Source organism: Oryzias latipes, chromosome 15, assembly GCF_053564925.1.
Source record: "Oryzias latipes strain Hd-rR chromosome 15, Olatipes_Hd-rR_3.1".
In the NCBI taxonomy this organism is placed as follows: Eukaryota; Metazoa; Chordata; class Actinopteri; order Beloniformes; family Adrianichthyidae; genus Oryzias; species Oryzias latipes.
This window is the reverse complement of record NC_136251.1, coordinates 21,865,431-21,876,552: the sequence shown is the minus strand read 5'-3', so window position 1 is coordinate 21,876,552 and position 11,122 is coordinate 21,865,431. Positions and strand designations below refer to the sequence as shown.

General features: G+C 37.8%; 1 protein-coding gene across 1 annotated transcript in view; it reads left to right on the top strand.

Annotated features, from left to right (window-relative positions):
• Window positions 1–326: 326 nt before the first annotated feature.
• Window positions 327–11,122, top strand: part of sorcs3b (sortilin related VPS10 domain containing receptor 3b) — a 48,974-nt gene continuing 38,178 nt past the window's right edge. The window contains exon 1 of the mRNA XM_004077342.5: window positions 327–1,206. Within this exon, the coding sequence (XP_004077390.2) occupies window positions 529–1,206 (678 nt within the window). The 5' untranslated portion in view covers window positions 327–528. The remainder of the gene's footprint in view (window positions 1,207–11,122) is intronic.

Here is an 11,122-nt window from a genome sequence, read left to right as displayed (position 1 = left end):
CAAGAGCCAAATTGAAATTATAGGGAAAAAAGCAGATCTGCTCTTGTGTTTTCCTTTTGTCTTTTAAAATGTAAAATGTCTTGGATGTTGTCATCATGACAACATTTGCATGACAGTCAAAGCTTGAAAAACACTTTAAATTACTTCAGTAATGCTCTGATCTGTTTTCAACTTTAACAGGTTTGCGCAAAGAGATACATTTGTTACAAAGTAGAAACTTCCCTTCTGCTGCAGAGGAATCATCTCGATTATGGTGTAATGTTGAGGTGATTTCAGAGCTTTAATGCGCTCCTCCCTTCTTTCAGACTATCTCGTGAGGTCTAACAGTTTCTGCAGTTGCTCCTCGCTGGCGCGCTCGCCTGATGCGCAGCGCCTCCCCAACTTGCCCTCACTTTGACGAAATCATCTTTAGAGGTCTGCTGGATGCCTTCTTGCTCGTAAAGATGAGCATTTGAATATTTCAGAAGTTGAACAGCTCTACGTGTGCTTTATTTTCCCTCCGTGTGTGGACTGTCAGATTAGCGCACAATGGTTTTTGGGTCCTTGTGGAGCTTTTTGCTTTTGTCTTGCATGTTTCTCTTTCACCCGAAGATCGGAGCTCAAGGGGAGATAAGTTCTACTAAGTCGCTCGACCGATTTTATCGTTTGGAGGTAACGCCGGGGGACGCACCTGTGACCAAAAACCCAGCTGGGATCAAAGTGAAACAAAAAGTCGATGAAAGGTCTGAAGTTTTCAGCAGTTTGGAAGCGGAACCAGCCGCTGTCTCTAAAAGCAATGAAAATCAGGTGGAGAATAAAACACTGAGTGGAAATATCACTCAATATCGCAGCTCGCCAAATTATGAAAGCGCCCCAACAATACCTCTGGAAAAGTATTCCAACATTTCTATGGATCCACCGGCGGCTAATAAAACGACCCAACACACATTTTCCGATAAAGAAAGGAAGATTAAAAGGAGTGTTGGTGCGTCATACACCGAAAACATGGACAGGAGTGTATGTGGAGGAGCGCAGAGAAGAGAGGGGTTCTTGGAAACGGTCCAAGGTGCGTCCAACTCCAGAGCCGAGTGCGGTCGCACTAGGCAGGAAGCCAGAGGGTTAAACCCGAGGCAAAGTGAGCCCTACTTGGACACTTCTACTTTTGTTTTGTCGGGGGACGCGGCACACAACCAAGCGATGGTGCACTGGTCCGGACACAACAGCAGCGTGAGTTTGTTTCTTAAAACAAAACACACTTTATCAAAAGGTTATAAAAGACAAATGATTCTCACACATTTTAACTTAGTCCCAAGTATTGAACTTTTTATAAATAATCTGTTGAAGTTTTAACGCGTTTTTCCAAACATCCATCTTTTTACGCACGGCTTCAGAGCGCAGGGAAAAAATTACGTCCTGCAAAAAATGACCCTAAAGACTTCTCACAAATAATACCCTTTTAACCAAACAAATAATTTGCTTCCTTGCACGTGTTTCATGTGAATGCATGCACGGCAAAGGCTGAGCACCTATGCGTATTTGGCACCTGTTTATGATGGAATGATGATTGTGCGCCACCAGAGGCTTTCAATAAGCTATTTGTCACATAAACTTTCAAATCACAGACTATCTCGCGGGTAATTCTAATAAGACATGGAGCAGTTGGGGGTGGGGGGTATTTGGGGGTATGGAGGGTTCAGGCATTTTACCAGCAATCACAACACATTAATTATTTATGAAATCATCAAACAAGGTCTCCCTGGAATGTGTAGTCACTAAAATAAAAATAAAAAAAGACTTCTAAAAGGTTTCTAATCATCACTGATGAAAGCTTGTCTTTTAAAACTTACCTGTCTAAATATCTGGGTGAATAGCACCCTGTTGCTCAGTGTTTGATGTTAAATTGATTTTAAGCTGTGCACTTCAAGAGCTACTCTCCAAAAAATAGCACAACTTTAAGAAAAGGTTGATAAAACACAGTAACCGTACACACAAATGTAGACAGCACGGCTGCTCATTGTGAATGCACACCGGTTTACCATCACAAAGAGAATTCCAAGGAGAGTTTATCTTTCCCTATGCAGTATGCCGTCTGTTTGCAAAGACAAGTATTTATCGGACACAAAGATCTTCAAACTACAAACAGCCTTGTACAAAAGAAATGATCTGCTCTGCATTTTTTTACTTCAGGTGATTTGCTTCACCTTAATTTGCTGAGCAGAGATAGAAACAATCACTTGGGACTACATCTAAAGATGTTTTCCCCCAGTAAAACTGCAAGTATAGATAGACTGAGATTCAAAATGTTAGAGGTGCCACTGAGATTCTGTCATCTTGATGGGTCATTGAAGACAGGCCAGATATGCCCCTCATAAAATGTGATTTGTGGGATGCACAGTGAAATATGTGGTCGCTTTATTATGTTTTCACCATTGATGGTCTTTTTCTATTGCAGGACGTTGCTCACCGTTCATCTATGACGGGCTTGTCACTGCAGCTAGTCAGGATTTGAGATTTATGCAGTCGGAACTTGGTTCTGTGGTCTTGAAAGTGCGAGAGAAACTGCAGAGTTTAAATTAATAGGATTTTATGACTGAATGTTAGAGCTCAGGCCATATTAGATGTAAATGACTGATAATAAATTCAATCTTAAAGGGACATTTGAAGGAAAATGACTTCATTCCTGTGCTCTAAGGTAGTTCTATCAAATTTTCACTTCAATACTTTCTCTGTGATTTGGCCGAGATGTCAAATCCCTCAGGGAATAAAATGAGAAAGATGTCTAAGGTGGTGGTGAGAGCTGCAGCGGTGGATCTTCAGAAGTTTAGATTTGATCAAGAATTTCAGTGTACGAATCCCCAAATCTGTCCACAAGTCTATCTTGCGGTTTCTGGGATTGTCTCAGAACATCAAAGCCTGGAGTCAGAGCCCCCCACACTCCCTGACTTTAGGAGAAGCATCATTGATTGGATCGACCACGGGAATAAAACATATACCTCGCAAATTCCTTTTTAAATTCATACTCCTTAACTGCAAGTAGTATTGATTAGCTGTGCATACTTCTTGCTGCTTAAATCTGTCCTGAATTTAAATGGGGATGGAGATATGATTTGTAAAGATGCACGATTCAAATCTGCTGGGGGAAAAAAAAGTAAAACTGATTAAAAATATCTATAAGAGAGAGTGGTCACACAAGTGCTTGATGATATGATGATAATCTTTGTAAAAACCCAAAGCAGTGCATCCTACCCTCGTGGGATTCCCATCCCCCTTGAAGGCAGGAATCTTCGTCTGCATGCCAGCTGGTGATTAGGGAGTTATTGGCAGCCAAATGATTTGGTGCTCCTCATTGACCATTTTTGCAAGCTTCTCTCAGACAGCTAACCAAACCAGGGCACTGTTGTGAAGCCAAATGAGTGTCTGTACTGACTGCATGCATGCGGCATGCCTTGTGCTTCGGCTATACATTGATGTAAATAATTTTCTTGTTCCAGAAAAGGCAGAATCTCAGAACAAAGACTGTCAGAAAACTGCAGCCAGGCATTTAAGAATCCAGCTGTTCACTTTATGTCCTGAATATATTTTTATTATTGTGACTGGTTGAGAGTCAGACGGGCCTCCTGGGTCGTGTTGTAGACACACTTAGTCGGAATGAGGCTGTTACTGTTACACATAATCTCATTGGCATAAATAGACAATAAAAAAGAGGAAATGACCTGGCCCTGGGGGACACCTGTTTTCAAACTGCTTCATTAGATAGACAACCATTCCATTTAACATGCTAGAGCCAGTTGCAAGGAAAAGTCTTGAACTGTAAAATCAGATAGAAGATTTCCAAATCAAAAAGGTTTCTGACCACTTTTTAATCTGCTATAGGAAGAAATTTCCTTTAAAAAAAAAATCAGAACAGCACACCATTTGATCCTTTTTTTAAATGTTGCCATTGAAATTCACAGTAAGATCTCTCAAATTAAAAAGTTTCAATATTTTTAGACAGGCTTGTGCATTTTATTCATGAACCTTTTGATTTCCAGCCCCCCTGCTTGAAAGATAAAAGGGTTTTGATGCATGCTATGCTAGTCGATTATCAGAAAAGTTAATGCTCTCACAAAAGAGTAAAAATTATCCCCCCTCTGTGACACATTTTGCATTCACTGAAGCCACTGAGATTTCCTTTAAAAAAAAGAAATTTATGTTTTTTTTTAAGGTTTCTGATTATGTCTTATTTCTTCCCCCACCAAAACTAAATAAGAATTCTGAAGTTTCAGCAGTGGAGCAAAACCAAATCAAAAGCCTTTTCTCTCCCAGCCTCTTTCGCCCTCAACCTGTTTGTCCCTGGGGGTGTCAGCACTACACACCTGTTCATTAATCCTGCCTGCCTCCAGCCATCAGAGCTGCACTGTCCGCTGATGCGATTGTGGGATGCTGATGTAAATTGTAGGTCTGCGTTTCGTACGACCCTCAGGAGCCTCAGTCACTCTTTGTGACCGCAGCTCAGGCTGATGTGTCTTTTGCTGAGCTTAGAACCATTTTGTAGCTGGAGCTGTTATGATGGGTATTGTCTAAGCAGTTATGCTCCAAACTTGGGCAGCATTGCTGGCACAGGATGTTTTGGTTCACTGAAATGTGCTATTGTCTCGTATATTTAGTGCAAGCATCATCTGTCTGGTAAAGAGTAAGAATTCATAAAGTTGTTTTTTTACACACTTGCACTTATAAACTTAATCAACAGGAATAAAACAAGGTGTCGTAGAAAGCAATAGTTTGGTCCTACATCCACTTTCACCTGAAAGAATACAGCTTGACTCCACCAGTGAAGTCTTTCTGATTTCTTCATCCCTTTACCTTATAATTTCTTTCCTCCCGTGGCACCCAGGATGGAAGCTTCAACCTCTCTCTAGAAATAATTCAGTGAAATTCCAGTTTTTACTCCTCAGATGACATGCATGTGTGGCTTTTTTTCCATGAATCATTTGTGCTTGGGGACCATAATGCATCACATCAACATATGCTCTCAGCACTTCCTCTGTACTCAGAATTTATCTTAGCAGCACAAAGTGCATTTTAAGCAGCAAATAGAGGGCTGCCATGAGTCTCTCATTCAAACACATTGACATCACAGGAATTTATTCCTTTTTAATTGATCTTTGTTTTTTATAGTTAGATTTCTTTTTACACTTTTGAGTAATCAAAACACAAAAAAGCCTCAGAATAATGATTGACAGTTTTGCATGTGATTAATTAGTTTTATTACCTGTCGCTGGGAGGTAGATGCAGCATCCCTGCGATTGTCTTTTGGAAACAAATTTATGCAGTTTTTTTTATTTGATTGGAAATAAATCAAGTATTTAAATTCTCTTTGAGAGATTTCTTAATTAATCATCATAAAGTTTCACTTTAAAGACCCACTCAGATGAATATTATGTTTTTGGTGTTTTTAACATGTTCTTATGGCATTTTTCTGGTTCTAGAGGGCATATATAAAGAAAATTGAGCTTAAAATGGTATTTCTGAATTTTTTATTTCATTTTATTTAAATCATTGTGAATCAGGAGCAGACAAATTAAAAAACAAATTAAAAGTTTAAATAACAATGGCAAGCTACAGCTCCTTTCTCCGCTTCTTTCTTTTTTAGATGCATCCACTTGTAGACAAATGGATCCGTGCGTCTTCATATTCTTCGTACTCCAATATTACTCGCTGTTTTTGTTGCACTGCTATTATTTGTTTGGGGCTGTGAGGGGCTGTAAGCTAGAAGGAGAGCATGTAAACAGATTGATGATGGGAAATGGAGGTAGGGTTACACTGCACCATTGGTCCTGCCCAAAACTCAGAGGCTAATTTCTAATGACCTACTGCCTCTCTGCCAAAACTTTGTTCTAGAAAAGAACCCTTTTTTTTTCTTCTAAAATGCTATAATGATAATTAAAAGACCAAATGTGAATGCTTTAACAATGGATCGAAATTATTATTGATTTTTTTTCTTTTCCCCAATCAGGTCATCGTGCGACCCCTTTTTTGGTAATATCATGTGTTGTGAACCACTGGACCTTGAAGCAGCGTAATGCCTGAAGCAATACAGCAGGTTCTGTCATGTTTAAAGATGACAGGATTTCTCAGGTGGCAGTCAGCTTAAATAATTGTTTGACTTGGCACTTTATGGTGACAGGAATGTATTAGTTGCAGGGGGAAAATTGCTTTTCCTATCTTGTGAGTTACAAAAGACCCAACCCGTAGCACCACACGCTCTATGCAATCAATGGAGATGATGGAAAACGTCCAAACACAGAATGGCACATTTAGAAAACAGAGTACTCAGTCACTGGGCATTCTGGAACAAATTCTTTCAAATGACTGGTTGCTTTCTCATTGAGTAATCATTTATTGTTAAAACCAGGGGCAATGTGAATTAGAAAACAAGGGGGGAGTGAATTTTTTGGAAGAGGTTGTGACAAAATCCAGTTCTCCAAACATTTTTTATATGCCGCCTTTATCCTGTTCAAGGTTGTGGACGGGGGACTGGGGACACATTTCCATCTGTCTTTCGATGTGGGGGGGGGGGGGGGGGGGCAGTGTCTATTTGTCAGTCGATCACACAAAAAAGAAAAAAAAAACACTTTATGATCAATCACCACACAAAAGTAAAACATGTTTTTGGAGAACATGTAGAACTGAATAGCTTCAGATTTTCCAAACATCTGCAAAGCCGTTGCAGACACAAACCACAAAGGTACAATATTTTTGTTTTAATGATTAAATTGAAACACAAAGTGCCAATCTGAAGAATGGCAGAAATGCTTTTCCACACATTCATAGAGCAGTGGCAAAAAGCCTTTCAATTCAGATTTAATGCTTCTGTTTTCTGCTTAACACTTTGGTCTACTGGCTTCTCCTGTTATGTTGGGATTTACACACAAGTTTGGGTCCTCGAGGAAATTTCCACTTTCAATCTTATTAACTTCATTTTTCCAAGATTGTAGTTGAATGCAAAGAGTTTTTTTCCAAATCAACCCAAAATGTGTGAAATAGTCACTTTTATACACTTTTTGTTAAACAGGTTTATCTTTTACATTTGACTATAAACTGACTTGTAAACTGACTCCTTTATCAACATATATGCACATTTTTCTGAAACTTATAACATTGAAAAAGTCAGTTTCCTGCCCCCAGGTGTTCTAGTTAATGCCGGAATTTTACTTAAAGCCAAACCAATTACATTTGATTTTCTTTCAAAAAAGCATATAACATAATGATTGTATTGTTACATTTTGTTTAAATGTCCAAAAAAGGTTTAGAATCAAAATAGAAACCAATAAACACATTTGTGTCTGTTACTTAGATACAGAGTACAGGTAATAAGTGGCATTAAGCATTTCTTTAGAACAGAGAGTGAAAATATTTAATGGACAGTCCATGATTCCACTTTAGGTCTCTGTATGAGCTTATTTGACTGTTTATTTGTGCTTAATTATGTTGCCACAGGATTTAGTGCTGGCATGAGCTCATAATTCATATTCTTTTGGAACAAACAAAAAGCCGGTGGCCCTGTTTTGGAGATTATTGCTTCTATGAATAACCTAACACTCATTTTCAAAATAAGCTTCTCTTCCTTTTTTTCTCCAAATTAAAAAAAAAGTGTTTTTTTAATACATCGCTCTTTTAAAAAAAAAAAAAGATGAAATTATAAATAGTATTGAACTACATTTATATTTCTATTGTCCCCCCCCATACATGGTAATTAACAGCTTTTCTTTCTTTATGCAAGTGGAGCGTAGCGTAAAGAGTGATTCTCTTCTGTGGCTGTTGAACAAATGGCCCAGTGAGTAAAATAACAACTGTAGATGATGTGAATATTTTAGTTGAAAAATAAAAGTAAACCAAAGGTGTTTTTATTTTAAAAGAAACTTGTTGACACAATGATTTAGTTTACTTAGTGTTGAATTTTTGTCTTTATGGCAACTTTTCAAGGTTCAAATAAGTCTCAGTTAAAGAAAAAAAACATTGAGTTAGATTTATCGTAAAATAATCAGATATAAGATTTCATAAACAACATTTGGGGTCAATGTCATAAAATATAAATGTTTTTTTTTTTTTGGTTTCCTATCAATCTTGATTAACAAATTTGTCGAGACGACAAAATACATTTTATTGTAAATGTGTGCAGTAAATCATGAGCATTTTTTGTTTGGTTTTAGCACGACATGGATTGAATTTCAAGCTCTATTTTTGGACTGAAGTTCAATATGAAACAAGACAAATCAAATGTTGCCATCACTGCGCTTATACTCACAAGCTTTATATAATGATCCAAACTGAAACTAGAATCCTGAAAACCTGTATTTGAAAAAGTCTGTTAGAGTGAGTATCAATGTTTATCACAAACGTACAGACAAAAATTATAAAATAAAAGGGAAACTAAATTTTAAACAAACTAAGCTGCAATCCAACTTGTCCTTTTCCTGCCTTTTAAATTGTAAACCTCACTTTGTTGTTCCCTCACAGCACTGGATCACATAAAAAAGCACTTTAAATTTCTGTGGTCGGTCCATTAAACTTTTTAGTTTTTATTTATTTATTTTTGTACTTTTTAGCCAAATCCTTCTTTCAAAGGGAAGCAGACTAATCACAGTTTTTTTTTTTTTCCACTAAGGGCAAACAGCAATTTATTATCTATTGTTGGAAGGAAAGAAAAAAGCTCGACATGCTCACAAAATCTCCCAACAATTGAGCGGCATTTGGAGTGAAACCCTTTTATATTCAACCCATTTCATAAATTTCCCTCCGATAATGGACTCAATTGATTGGTGAAGCTTCTCAGGCTTGAAGCGTTTGAGCTATACGAACAAAGCTTAGGAGTTGGGTGGATGAGCAAACATACGGACAGCAGACTAATGCACAAGGGGCATCTTGCTGGGATTAACTTGATGAAAGCAGCAGCCCTCGGAGTATGTTTTCACCAACAAAAGTACAAACAATCAATTTAGTCCGTGGATAAGATGAGGACAGAGCAAATCCTGTCTGCGATCGTGGCATTTCTCTTAAAAGACATTTGTTTCTCTGTTAAGTGCTCTGCCTTGGACACGTCCTCGCTCTGCAGCAATCAAGATGTGCTTTTCCCTCCTCCACCCACCTGCAGAGTCTCTGAATTTTGCTTCCAAGACTCAAAGAAATGCAGACAAATTTGAAAATGATATGTTTTTCATTTCTTTGCAGCCATTTAAATGATGTTGTTTCATCAAAGTCTTTACGTACGGAGAAACTCGAGCGAGGGGAAAAAAAGATAATCGAATCAACTCAGATTGTTAGAATTTAATCCTGTTCAATTTAGGAAGAAATGTTTTAAATGCATTTGAAAACTGTCTATGGAAAAAAAAAGAAAATTGCACTGAGAAGATGCACATACAATCACATACAGCCAAAGAGACTTCCTGCAGAAGCAGGCTCAGTGAGGGCAGCTATCTACTGCGACCAGTTGTTGTCAGGGAAGAGTAGAAAGAGATGACAGAAAACACATTCATCCACACACACTTGTACAGCATCTCTCTATCGAGCCGTGTATTGACATCGATTGATTTGGTACAATCTAACCTAACCTTGACCTACCCTAACTCTTACCTTAACCAGCAGTCAAGAAAATGCATTTTGCCAACTAGATCTATCGGTCCTCGGAAGAACAGCAGTTATGCCGAAGCTTCGTTCACACCGCCCTTTGCGGACATTCAAGTGGCTCCCAATCACTCACTCCCACTCCCAATCAAAAGTATATATGAGCTTCCTCATTCAAGACTCTGGTATTCACACGTCGCAACTCAATTTTCTATCACGTTTTTAAGCTCTGCCTTAAAAAACACGTGACCCTTGAAGTTGGAGATGAACCCTTTTTACCCCAGAGATGTCGCCGATGACACTTAAATAACACTTACATTTTGACAAATGCCTCAACTGTTCACGCAATCAATGTGAATCAGCTGATTCTGATGCAACGAAAAGCGGCTTTACGCCGTTATGCAACACATTACAACGTAAAGAGTTGCATATCGACGCAAAGCCACTTTTCTCCACGACTCAATCAGCTGATTTACGTCAATTGCGTAAACACTTCACTACTTTAAAGTGTTGCATTTCCATGCAGGGCTGCTTTTCTCCGCTACATAATCCACTGATTTTAAATTAAATTGTGTTGTTAAAAGTTTAAAGCTATTTGATGAGATAGTTTGATCAGATCAACACTGTACTTTTGAATTATAAGGGGGGGTTTTGAGACGTATTACCAATTACTAAAGGCTATGCTTGTTTTTTTTTAATTTTATTTTATTTTTATTTTTTTTTCAGAAATCTGAAAAAAAATTAGAATTTTTGCAACACTTTAGATCAGTTACAGATTTCTTAGACAGCTTTAAAGCAAGGAATCCAGGCTTATACGGATTTCTCGTTATTCTCTCAAAGAAGATGCTCCTAAATTAGAGATGATAGCACAAACAGTGTTGTTAACTTGATCTGTCTGCTTCATGTTAAAGGTCAATTTAGGCTGCCTTTTGGGGTTTGTGGTAAAAGAGGCAAATTAGGTTAGTCCACAAGTGCTGAGCTGTCCTTTCACTTAATGCAGAGCAATCAAAGTAGGAGTTGTGCCTAAGAGATGCTATTTTTTTTTTCAATCTCACACAAAACTTTTCAATTATGAAGCTGCTCAATCACAAACATGGGACTCTTCAATTCAAAATTAACATTTCTTACTTATTTTTTTAAATCAAAATTTCCATTTTTTTTGTTGGAGTAGGATGTATTTGATTGGCAATTAAATCCTGCACTGCAGAGCACAAGATGAAAAAATCAATAAAATATGCAACATCAGCTAATATATTAAGCATTTTTCTGCAGACAGTTTTATGCCTATTATCGTTATTCCTATAGAATGGACTTTCTGCAAGTTCATTATAGAATTTGATTAACTTGACGAGATTGAACAAGTCCATTGTGATAAATTATGGGTTTTGTGGGTTTACCTTTTTAAAAACGTAAAATTATTAAGCAAAAAAATGAACATAAAATCCCAGCTGGGAGCCTTTGGCAATCACTGGATCCAAAGACTCCTCATAGGGATTTGGTGATTGGTGACATTTGCATAATTATGAACCTCTGTATCTGT